This window comes from Aythya ferina (assembly GCF_964211825.1).
Source record: "Aythya ferina genome assembly, chromosome: Z".
NCBI classification, from domain to species: Eukaryota; Metazoa; Chordata; class Aves; order Anseriformes; family Anatidae; genus Aythya; species Aythya ferina.
The window spans coordinates 73376560-73389109 of record NC_140299.1 but is presented as its reverse complement, the minus strand read 5'-3'; the positions used below and the strand labels follow the sequence as shown (position 1 = coordinate 73389109).

Here is a 12550-nt window from a genome sequence, read left to right as displayed (position 1 = left end):
ATTTTCTAGAATATAGAAGTAATGAAAGTTACAGATGCAAACTGAAGTGTCCTCAGTCAACTGGCAAGTATGTAAGATTTAACTCAAGACTTTTGAAAGCTGCTGTCGATGCCTACAGCCGTATTTCATTGCCACCTACCAAAACAACAGGCAAGTTACAGGGACATGTGCACTACAGAGTTACACAGATTTTATCAGGCATTAGATAAAATGCAGCAATCTTCAGAGGTTGTACTACACAGCTAGCTCAGCAAAGGTGGCTGCAGCATAAAGCCTGTGAGATGTGCCTTGCTTTTATCTTCTGAGGATGACATAACTGCAGAGATTTATTTTTTTAAATTTTTCTCTGTATTGTGGCCACACATACATATAAGTACATATATATATATAATATATATATGTAAATATTATGGTTATAAATATAACTATATGAGGAGACATTAGTGCAAATCAATATCCAATATAAAGTCACAAAACTGTTGACGTCTTATTAGAAGTGTCTCAGGTTTGAACACTGCAGACATCTCAAGTGTGATCCCACTGAGGGAACACAGGGTGGTTGTCAACATGAAACTTCAGATACAAGGGCAAGGTGGTCTTTGTATCACCTGCAAAACAAAAATGCTGTCCCATTCTGCTGCTCTAAATCTATACCCTTGTGTGGGGATTCACTTGAGACGAATGCTACTGAAATTCAGCTCTCCAGAAGGTTCTGCTATAGCTCCCAGTTTTTCTCACTGCCTGAGAAATACACAGAGGTGTTGTGGCTCCCCTGGAAGCTGCTGCCTAAAGTCCTCGTGACCATGGCAATGCAGAAAAGCTCTGTCGAGTGATTGCTGTCTGGTCACTGTGAAGTCTGACAAGCAGCATGATGCACATCTATGAGATGTGTTAAATCTGCAAAGATTCACATCCCAGTCTACAGCTACGGAACATAAGGCAATGGATACCGATAATGTATTCATGATGTGGTAATCTTATGAAAAGTTTGTGTGTTTTATTGTTTGTTTATTGTATGATTATTGCTCATTGCAGCCCGATCTACATGCAGGTGAGGACGCAGGCATGTACTTTAAATAAATCTCATAACACAAAAAAATGACTTAAGAAAGTCTTTAATTAGATTGATAAACCATCACTTTTTTTTTTTTTTCACTTCGAATGTTGAGGAATAGATAGAACAACCACAACATTTAAAAAAGTCGCAACAAGTTAAAAAAAATGGTTGATGTATTTAAAGGTGTAAAACTTCCTAGACTTTTTTTCAAACCATTTACATTGGAAAGAGACTGTGTTTTGCCACTGAAAAGTTAGTCTTTATCCCCAGCAAATATCTTTTATTTAGTTTGCTATTGATATTTGCAGATATCTCCAGTTCCATGCTCCTTTTAGCGTAAACAGAAAAGCTGTCTGCTTCTTCCTACAGCTACGAAGTGAGATCAGAAACATCGGTTTGTTTAAAGAAAATGAAAGGAAATCAGATGGAATGAAAAACAGTACAAGGGCATAGTATGAGTGCTGAGCCTAACGATGGAGTCAGTGACTGTGTGGTGTCTTGAAGGTCGGGTCTGAGGAAGAGATTGGCATGAGGTTCCCCAGGATGCAGAGCAGGTAGTCGACTCTCTCTCCCACCCCACTTAGATCCCCGATAGTAATTAATAGCCCTTCCATCTCAACTGACCTCCATAGTTAAGTCTTTGGTTTTTAAAGAGTGTCTTTCTGGGGCTGTCCTTTCAAAGCAGTAAAAAGGCAAGGCTATGCAAGTTTATTCTGATTATTCTCCAGCTGGCTAACATCTGCTTTTCGGATAATGAGTACTCTGTCTTCCTAACTCCTGTCTCGATTGTGCCCTACCTCACACCAGGCAGTACAAAACGCTGGATTAAACATTATTACATTCTAGCAAGGAATACAAAGATAAAATCGTTTGCAACTGAATGTTCTCTCCAGGGAAAGTGGGGGAAAATTCCCTCCTTTCCTAATTTAAAACCTATTAAAAATGCACTTTCTGATATAGAGGTATGAAGTAATCATTTTGAAATGTGAGATATTTTTTTTTTTGGTGGTGTGGGAACCCTGATAATTGAAACTTCCAATGAGCATACACAAGTCCATACGGTGTCATTTAGAGTCCCATAACATACTAACCACAGCCCTCTGGTTCGGACAGTGAGTAAGGGAACCATGCTACACCACCGTCTGTATTTTTACCCCATTTTTGCACTGCCCTAGTTCTTATGCACATATGTACTCTTTTTGAAACTAACTTGTAGTATTGGATTTAACAGTTTCTATATTTCACTGAGTTTGACCTTGAAGCTCTACATTTTGTTTTTTTTTTTTTTTTTTTTTTTTTTTTTTACTTTTAACACCTTTTGGAATTTTACCTTGTATTTCTGTGGCAAGGGAACAGGTTCTTCCTAGCCAGTGAATGTTAAAAACAAAGGTACCGTCATTGCCTCCTTTTGTGCTTGATTGGGCACAATTGGTAATGGTTATCGCTGCATTTCATGGTCAAATACAATCATGTGTAAATAAGAGGTTTGATGAGATCTGAAGACAAATTGGCATTCCTGGCATCAGACCCCTGCTACATACCTTTTTTTTTTTTTTTTTTCTGTAACTCTTGCATTATTCCTCCAGGCAGAAAAACACTCACTGTCCCTTCCTGGGGAGCCTGTTCAGGGTAAGCTACCAAACAGAAGCCGCACATAATGAAGAATGCATTAGACGTATTTTTTATGGGACTAGAATATAGCTATACAGTAATGCAATACTGTCTGTGAAACCTTTTTGGTCTCTTCTGCTTTCAAGAATAGTGTTTTTTTTTTTTTTCTTCCTGCTCTTGCTGCCCTAGGACAAGGTACAGAGTCAGATTTTCAAAATGTTCGCCCCTTTTTCATTCCCTAAGTAATGAAACTGTATGTTGAAAAGATACTAATACTGAATCTAGCGGAACTAACCAAGGGCTTAAGGCTTTTACCAAGGATTTGGGGAATTGCTGGATGCAAAGGAGTGGAAAATCTGAATTTTCTATCGGTAATGGAGCCACAATTTCAAAGGGGCTATGACAAAACATGGTACTGGGACATTCAAAATCTGTATCCTGCTAGAAGAACTATGTCCTTAATGAGCCACAATATAGGGATTTTTTGAAAGATTCTCTTCTTGTAAAGAATATGATTTTCAAACTTTCAAGATAGCAGCAATAGGGTAGAGGCAGAAAATTGATGTGAGGTGTCTGAAAGACTGGGGGTCCCGTGTGTAGGTCTCAAATGGATTTATCTCTGCATCCTGTTACCTGCTCTTGCAAACAAGTGGTTGACATATATACACCTATGCATGATGCAGTGTTTCTAAGAAATAAGAATAAACCTCTCTGCAGGCATCTGACAATAGGATAGTCAGGAAAGGTCCTCGCAACTGTTCTCAAGAGAAAGTGGCAAATGGTTTAAAAAGCAGTGATAGCTGGCCCTTCCTCTCTGGTAAAGAAATACGGTGTCTGACATTCCTCCTCTGAGAGGACTGATAAACTAAAGGCAATGTTTACTGATGAAAGTTTGCCAGAAAGCATTACAAGTGAACTCTAGATTTGGTCTCTGCGTTGCTTGAGAACACAAGACATAAAAGTGCTGATAACACCAGATAAGTAACAAACGTACCTAGTCGTCCCAGCAGGCATCACGTTCGGACTGGCTGCAGGTTACAAACAGGCTCAGCAGAGCTGCTTTGCAGCTGATGCCCCATGCCGTGTGTCAAGAATGTGTCAAGAAAATTGCTCTAGCCTACATATCAAGAAAAAAAACACTAAACATTTTAATACTATTGATAACAGTATTTACACAGAAACCTTTCAGGATTCAGAAAATTGTTCCTTGTCCAAACTGCATTCTCTAGCATGCTGTCTTTACTGGCAACATGTTGAGAGTCCAGTGTCTGAGTGCAGGCTGTGCTCTGCAAATAAATAGATCAGTTCCTAAATGCTCATGAAAATCAGGCTGAGATTTTGAGGAGTGACAGCCGCCCCTCCTTAACCCATGTCTACAGCATCTTTAGAATGAAAGGCGTTCATTCATACACACAGAGATGCAAAATCCCAGGCCTGTGCTGCAAGAACTTACTATTTAGTAGATGTCTCTTACATTAGGTCGATGCTGCGGGCTGAGATTCTACCACTCTGGTCAAGAGCAGGAGCTCTCCCTGCAAACAGTCCTGTCATGTATCAGATCTGCAGAGAGGGGGTCATAGTGCCTGTTACTCTGCTAATTGCAACGTGATAAATGCTCGCTGGAGCTGGGCTGCAGTCAGTTTTCATCAGATGGGGAGGAAAAACTGCCTGTGGGAAGGCAATTTCTGCTCAACTCAGATCAGGAACCAAACACTGGTCCTGAGGGATGCTCACCTCCCACTCACTTGGTTCTGGTCAGAAAGCACCAGCTATTGTTTACTTCTCAAGAGGGACAAGCCACAGGCTGATTAAAAATCCCAAATTCCTGCTAAAGGCTTTGCAATGATCAGCTCATATGGCTGTAAAAATGCTGCTTCTGCCCATGGATATCTAAACAAGGCAGGACAAAATTGTCCTGAATACAGCTGATTTGTCACATGGCTTCTTAAAAGAAGGTAAACTCCACTGTAGCAGTATGATAACTTCTAGTCTAAAACCGACCTATTTATATATTTTAGGAACCTCAGGGTGTCTAAATCACTGTCTTTCCTTAAATGCTAAAATATGCCCTACGGTAAGACCAAGCAATGTGCAGCTGTTGACCTCAACAGGACCACAAACAGAGCTCCACTACAAGTGCCTTCTTTGGAGAACAGCACTGAGGGGAGAATTTAAACCCAGAGAGATTATAAAGTTAGCAAGGATATAAAGCAGCTCTCATCACCAGGTCATGGCTTGGAATCGCACCCAAAACTGTGGTATCCTGGAGCCAATTTCAGATTCAGGACAAGCAGCAGCTGCCTCTGAAAAGCAACATAATTATTGCTGCTTGTTCCAGGATCAGCACTGGCCCTACAAGTTCTAGCAGCCATCAGAAAAGAGCACATGAGCTGAATGAAAATAAATCCTCAATAATTCTCAGGCCTGGACATGTTATCTGCATAAAAACCCTGAGGCTGCTGTCATGCTGTCTTTGATCAAATAAGCTGTGGATTTTTACTGGCAAAACTATAGTGTATGAAAAATGCTCACTTGGGGGGGGGGGGGAAAAGCTTTGGTTTTAAATGGCCAAATTCATCAATTACCATTTAATTCTCTGCTTAGGTAGCAGAAAAGAAAGGAAAAAATCACAGAGATAGGGATTTCAGAGGCAGTACAACTATATTTATTTAACTTAAAACTCTCACATGTTCAGAAAAAAAGCCCTGTAGTGAATTATGATGGATTAGCCTAGAAATATTGCTCAAAGTTATATTTTGTTATAAAGTCTTACCTCAGCTAATTCAATGGAGGAAAGACATTGCCTATAAGTATGCTTTAAACGTACATTTTTAATGTCTGTCTCTATGTTGAGGGAATATTTCACTCCCAATAAACTTGGGTTTAATACAGATTTTCTTTAGGTTTTAGATTTAAAATAGGAATAAAGCAGATGCCTCAGATCTGCACGGCAGCATCTCAAGTTATGTATTTACTGTTCCATTTGTCACTAGGGTTTGCTGTCTTGCCTTGCAAAACCCCATATAACTTTTGACAGAGAACATCTAATCCTAGACAAAATGGAAAAAAAAAAAACAAAAAAACTTGACCTCTTCCTATATATATTTGCAGAACTGTACAAATCTAGGCTCCCAGCGGGCTGATGCTTTGCTCTATTATGCAATGCAAAAGGATTGCTCACAGCCCTGGCAAAGGCAGCATTCAGCTACCTGGCAGCACGCTTCCCCTCGGCGGGTCTGATCTCCAGGGGCTGGGTGAGACCCTCACCTGTGTCCCCTAGGAACAGAAAGAGATTAAAGACCCCATTCCTAATCATGTACCTGAGCAGCAGCTCAGGTGTTGACTTCAGAGGTTACAAAATAAGATTTCCCCGTACCATCAAAGAGCTGCTTCTGTACGTTGCAGAGTAAAGTCCTGCAGCGACTGAGCCTGCAGGAGAAAGCCTGTCTGACAACGACAGAGAGCTTTTATCTGGACATGGGAGCTCGGCGCTTCTGGTAGATGGTCTCTTTTTATAAAATTCCTTTGCTCTGTGTATGAAACGTGGGTTGCACAGAGTATCGGAGTTTTTTCATTCCCACAGCACTGTTAATGCATGCCAGAGCAGCAAAGCTGCCCTGTAACCACCTATTAAGAGGCTTTACCTGGCTCAGAAGAGATAGCATTTTTTATCATTATTCTTTTTAACTTCTTGTAATGGCATCCAGATGTCCCGTTAAAGCTTGGCCACAGCAGAAACGTAACATCTCATTTGGTCTGACAAAAAGAAACCTTCCATAAAAAAAATGTATTTCTCCTTTTTGAAAACCTCTTCAGAGTCTGTTAGTCTGTAAGAAGTTGGCAACAACAATCAAGTTTCCAAGCAAATAGACTAAGGGACGCGCAAAGTTGCCCTCTGCTTCCCAGTCAGTTCCACAGGCTGCAAAGAGTGGCTCCTTTCAGTGGAAAGTTCTTTGCCACTTTCTACACGGCATTTCTGGGTGCTACAAGAGAAAGACTCTTTCTTCTTTCTTACGCTGATAATTCAAAGTGTTTGTCTGCTGCAACTTATGGTCGATCGAAAGTAGGTGAAGTAAGAACAGTTACAAACACTGCCGTCACAGAGGAACTTTTCAAAGTAGGTCTGAGAGTTGAGTGACAGGGACTGAGACTTTGTGAGATGCTAGCAAATTACTCCATGTTTTAGAAACCACGACCCTAAGAGCTTAACCCTTAGAGTAGCTGTTTAGCGTACACATCACACAAGGTCGCATCTCTATTATCTACATAGCTGCCAGATAAAATTTTGTACACTACATGGAACATGCAATTTTCTGCTGGGGAGAAGAGGCAGGATTTGCATTGCTGTATGTAAGCCGCAGGCTCAGAGTTTGAATTAATCCTCATTACTCACTTCATACGTCTCATGCTGTATATCCACAAGTAGTTAACGAAAACATCTGCCAGCCAGGTCCTCTGTTCCCTCAGCTCCTGTGTGAACTGTAACCACTCATGAGCCGCAGAGAAACATCTGGCATTTTAGAAAAGGCACATGAAAATGACATTTTCCAAAGAGTCAGATCCAGCTCTCAACAAAATCCATGCAAGTCTATTCCCTAGAAGTACTGGAATATTCCCTAAAAAGTACTGGAATCATTTTTTTTAAGATCCTGAGTCCACTGACATCTGCAAGAGCTGTGTCATGATCATGTTGTAATCCCCTTGTCAAGTATGCCTTGAAAATCCAAACGTGTTATGCGTGTCCCAGTGAACTCAATACCGGTAAGGAACAGAGCTAAAACCTGTACCTTTCGTGCCACTGATGACAGCTTAGTCTTTGAAATCTCCCCCGAGCTCATCTAGCTCCTCGGAGACTTCCAGAAGAGCCCACAGGGTCGGCACGTCGACACCTTGAAACAGAGGAAAGTAAAATCCTGCCAGGAAGGAGAAGGAAGGGAAAAAATGCTTCCAGGCTCCCTAACATCGGCCAGCTGTTTGAGGGCATGCTGGCACCTCTCAGTCCCTCCCGAAAGCAAGGGGACACTATTGACAGGATGTACCAAGAGCACCACAGAGTTTCCTACAGACAGCTCCAGAGTTTTGACTCAGCTCCTGCTCCCAGCTGACCTCCTGCCAGCGTGTCTATGGGCTCGTGTACGACAGACAGCAGGAAAACAAAAGGGAGAGGAGGGGAGAAAGTAAAATTATAATGGACTTTTTTTTTTTCCCCGCAAAATGAAAAATTGAATTCTTTAACCTTTAAACATGCTTGTTTACTTACAGAAAGAGTATTTCAGGCACAAAAGGTTTGAGTATCAGTCACATACCAGGTTAAATTGTAATAGTATCAGGATTGTCCCATGCAGTGCAGTCAGCTATATTATCCCCTATCAAGAAGTTGGAGCTGTAGTTTTTGTATGAATACGTACATATATATAAAGTATGCATTGTTCACACTATGGTCTCCTGGTCTGAGGCGACTCCGGTAGGGTTTATGTAACAACAGTATCTGTCATAAGGGCTGTTCTCCTTGTAGGAGCAGACGATGATGCTGTCCTTAGGAGCAACAAAAATGTTGTCTTCAACGTCTGGGCAAGCATCGCTGTCCCTGGTGGGAGAAGAGCTCGTCTTCTCCAAGGCACTGTACGTGGAGCCGTCTCCCACAAACACGTTCCCGGGCATCTCCGGGTAGCAGGTCTCCAGGTATCTCAGCATCTCCTCCTGGTCCACCTTCCTGATGAGGCTCTTGCACTCCCCCGCCGTGGTGGTGGTGGTGGTGGTGGTGCAGATGGACACCGAGTCCTCGCCGCGCGGCGCCCTGCGGTCCCTGTGGTACACCTTCTTGGCCAGCTCGTTGCAGCTCCCCTTGCCAGACTCCAGGTCCGAGGGCGTCCTCAGCAGCTCCATCACATCGCGGTCCCTGCCTTGCTTGCAGCACGGGCACTTGTTCTTGGGCCACTTGGTGCAGCCGTCGGTCTTCCTGGTGAGCGCGATGGCAGCGATGCCCGGCAGGCAGATGGCCGGCCCGATGGCCAGCAGCGGGATGTCCCCCAGCGTCTCCCCCTTGATGCCGGACACGGTGAACATGAAGCCGAACACCAGGAAGACGCTGACCAGAGCCACCACCAGCCCCGTCCGGGGGTTGATGTCGTCGGGTCTCATGGTCCTCGCCATCCTCGCTGCCCTACGAGTGGACCCTGGAGGATCCCCGACGGCTGGGACGGCTTTCGCACGGCTTCTCCTCGGCGGCACGGGGGCCGGGAGCCTCCTGCCTTCCTCCTCCTGCCTTCCTCCTCCTCTTGCCTTCCTCCTCCTCTTGCCTTCCTCCTCCTGCCTTTCTCCTCCTGCCTTCCTCCTCCTGCCTTTATCCTCCTCCTGCCTTTCTCCTCCTGCCTCCCCGAGCCGCTCTGCGCCGCGCTGCGCCCGCCGCCGGGCTAAGGAGGGAGCGCCCCCCCCCGTCCCCCCCTCTCCAAAGCCCCGGCGCCCTCCCACGCGTGACGGCGGCCACGGGTGGGCTCGGCCGTGCCAGCCCGAGCCGCGGGAGGGGGCTCGGAGCCTGCCAAAAAAAGGAAAAAAAAAAAAAAAAAAAAAAAAAAAAAGCGAGGGGTGGGCGCCGGGAGGGATGCCTGTCCTTTTTCTTCTCCTTCTTCCTCCTTCTTCCTCCTCCTCCTCCTCCTCGCCCGCCCGCCGTGAGTACGCGCACCGCCCCCACGGGCGCGGGGGGCTGCCGCCGGGGGTCGGGGTCGGTGGGATGTGGGGCGGGGGGCGGCTTTAGGAAGGTTGGTGTGGGGTGTGCTGGGGGTGTCCCGGTGCACACAGCAGCGGGGGGGTTCCTCGGACACTCCCCTCCCACCCCCCCCGCCCGCACGATGGGCACCGCAAGCCGGGGCTGAGCTCCCTTCCCCTCCAAGACCCCCAATTCGCAGCCCCAAATGTCACCGGGGGACGAGCAGGCAGGGAGCAGCACCCTAGGAGATGCTGGGCTCCCACCCCAAGGACCAAGGCCACCCCCTTTGTCACCCCTCCTAGACCCCAGCCTGGCTTTTGGGGTGCAGCTTGGGGGTCCCGTGGTGCCAAAGTGCCGCTGTATGCCGGGGTAGCTGGCCGTGTTCGGTGTCTGTGGGGTTTGGTGCATGCGGGAGGTGGGGGCCCAGGGCAAGCCCCACCTGTGAACAAGCACAGGAGAGGACCCAAAGTGCATGGGGATGGGGAGAGGAGTGAGGAGCCCACCAGCAGCAGCATTTTCTGGCAGGTTGCTTCGACACTTAATGGTGATGTAAAGGAGTAAATGCTTTCACCCGGAGTGGAGGCACTGGGAGGTGGGAAGGAGTGCCACCAGAAAGCCTCGGAGGGAGTAAGAGGGCATCCTGTACCAAGCTGCGAAGCCCTGGCTCCTGTGAGTTACCCCAGACAGCAAGCCCAAGGATGTCCTCTGGGCAGGGGTCACAGCTTCTGCCTCCCTGGCTCTTCCCTGGTAAGCAGGGTGCCAAGTGGTGGAGCCTTTGGTGCCTTAACTTGAAGGAAGCACAGGTGTGAGGGAGCGGGAAGCAGGCTTCCTGGGGAGGGAGCTTGAAGTGGTGGTAGCAGCCTGCGTGTGGATGAAAATTGACAATAGTTATCCCATAACAAACTTCCATCCTTTGAACAAGTCCCTTAGGAAACCATCCATAAAAAAAAAAAACTCGTTCAATCTCTGTGTTTTCCGTGGACGGTCCCGGACAGGAGTAGCGTGGTCTCTGAGAAGCAGCACAAAAGTGTGTGACATTAAAGGCTCCAGCCTGAAGCCTCCCAGCCGGATTTCAGCACAGGGTGACTCCTGCCGCCGAGCAGGATTTTGCGGGGCGAGCTACAGCTGTGGCTTCTTGGCTCGTATTTTCTGGAGCGAGAATTTGCTGCTTGTTTCCATCTGCTGTTATTTGGATACACAGCTCATGTAATGTCCTCACGTTAGAGTGAATAATGCCTTTTCTGCCCCTCTGTTAAACTCCGGATGAAGGGAACAGATTAACCTCCAGCCCGTCTGTCCCACGGAGATGGAGAGCTGCGAAGGCCACGCAGGGTTATGCCGGTAGCAAATTCCTTGAAACTCATCCCTCCCTGCTCCCCGACCTTTCCTCCCCTCCCCTTGCACTCGTCTGAATAGTTCTCAGACTTCTTTTTGGTTGGAAAATTGGTGATGTGCAGAAAAAATACACTATGCTCTTTGGGAATAGCAATTAGCTGTCACTGCGTTCATCAGGGTCCGTCAGGGAAAGGAAAACCGCCTGAGTAGATGACACAGAAATGTAAATGTCATTAGTGGCATCAGTGGAGGGGAAAACACACTGTAAGAATGGCAGTACATGTCAGAAGGTCTAACAGGAATAAAAATGGCTCTTCAAATGGTAAGCGACAGGGTTACTGAGATGGAAGAGAGAACATCTACTCTGGAGCGGGAGGATGTTAGCAGGCAGGAAAATGCTTACAGGAGCTGTCAGGACAAAGGTGGAACTAAATGCCTCCAATTTGTTCCTTTGTGAACGGTCCCCCAGACTAACAGCATGGAGATTTTATGCTTTCTGGGGAAGGATGGAGACGGGAAACCAATCACGCTGTTTCAGGGGATTGTGCTTCAATTGCGAAAATTGTCTTTCCATGCTAGAAATCAAGAGGTCATCGAGTATCCACTTAGGCAGGGGAGCAGCGATGAAAACAGTTGAATTTTCTTTCCTGGTCACAAATAGAGAAAAAAAATCTGACTCCTGTGGGCTGAAACACATCTCCCTTGTGGTTCCTTGCACAAAAGTTTTTGATTAAGTACCACGGTGACTGAAAATTCAAAGGATTGTTTCTTGTTAATTGAGTAGGTGAAGTGGTCATTAACCATCTCTTCGTGCTGTTACCAATAACTTTGTTAATTCAAAGCAAAACTGAAGCAGACTTCAGAAACACGAGTGTTCTTGCTTGTGATTTTCCAGCTTTTTTTTTTTTTTTTTTTTTTTTTTTTTTTTTTTATGACTCAGATTGGGTTAGTCTTTCTAGAAAAGACTTTTGGAGAAGTCTGGGGGTTTGGTCACCACATCTCCCCTTCCAGAGCAAGCAGGATTCAAAGGCTAGACGTGGGTCACCCCATTTGTATATCCTATATAAACAGAGATATTATGGTGAGCCAGTATGTCCCAGACTGGGACACTGATTTCAGCTTGTTCGACGTGCATTTCCCCATGTGCTCATTTAGATACAAAACCCTTTTCCTGTCCCACATAACACGTTGGTGTAGCTGCTAATCAGGTAGTGTGCCTCACTCTCTCACTGTTTGCAGCTCAGAGAAACAGCCAGTGTTGGTAAAATATCTGAGCATTACCCAAGTTAAAAGCTACTACAGAGGTGTCACCTGCCTCAGCTCCTTATGGCCATGGTGCAGAAGCTGGAAAACTGCAAATTACAGCTAGTTTCAAACTGGAAATAAGGGCCTAAAATCAAGAGCTAGTTCAAAGTGCATTCAATGGCTACAGTAGTTAGTGCACTAATGAATACAGCCATTACAGAATGAATACAGAATGAATACACCCATTGAATGTAGTAGGTACCCAAAAGTGCACAACCCCCTTTTTCATCAACCAGACCCATCACGTGTAAAACGCATAAACTGCAATAATCCCAAATGAATAAAATGAGGTTGAACATATGCTAGGAAGTTGGGAACTTTAACATGTTAGAGATCTGAGAGTCTTCAGCAGCTCTGATCCCAAGTAGTGCTGCGAGCCTGGTACATCCATACAGGAGTAACTCATTCTCCCAAGGGGCCGGACCCCTCATGCAGGGGTGACACCAATTTTTTTTATCTCCAGTGCTTTTAGCACTTACCTCCTCAGGACTGTAGAAATCCTCAAACCTTTTTTTTTTTGGTACAAATCAGGACAG

At 45.5% G+C, this 12550-nt stretch overlaps 1 protein-coding gene across 1 annotated transcript; it reads right to left on the bottom strand.

The window, feature by feature from the left end:
- Positions 1-5241: 5241 nt before the first annotated feature.
- On the bottom strand, positions 5242-8961 carry TMEM215 (transmembrane protein 215). Its single transcript, XM_084504979.1, has one exon. It carries the CDS (start codon positions 8819-8821, stop codon positions 8099-8101), a length of 723 nt encoding a protein of 240 aa, XP_084361105.1. The 5' UTR covers positions 8822-8961; the 3' UTR covers positions 5242-8098.
- Positions 8962-12550: the final 3589 nt, after the last annotated feature.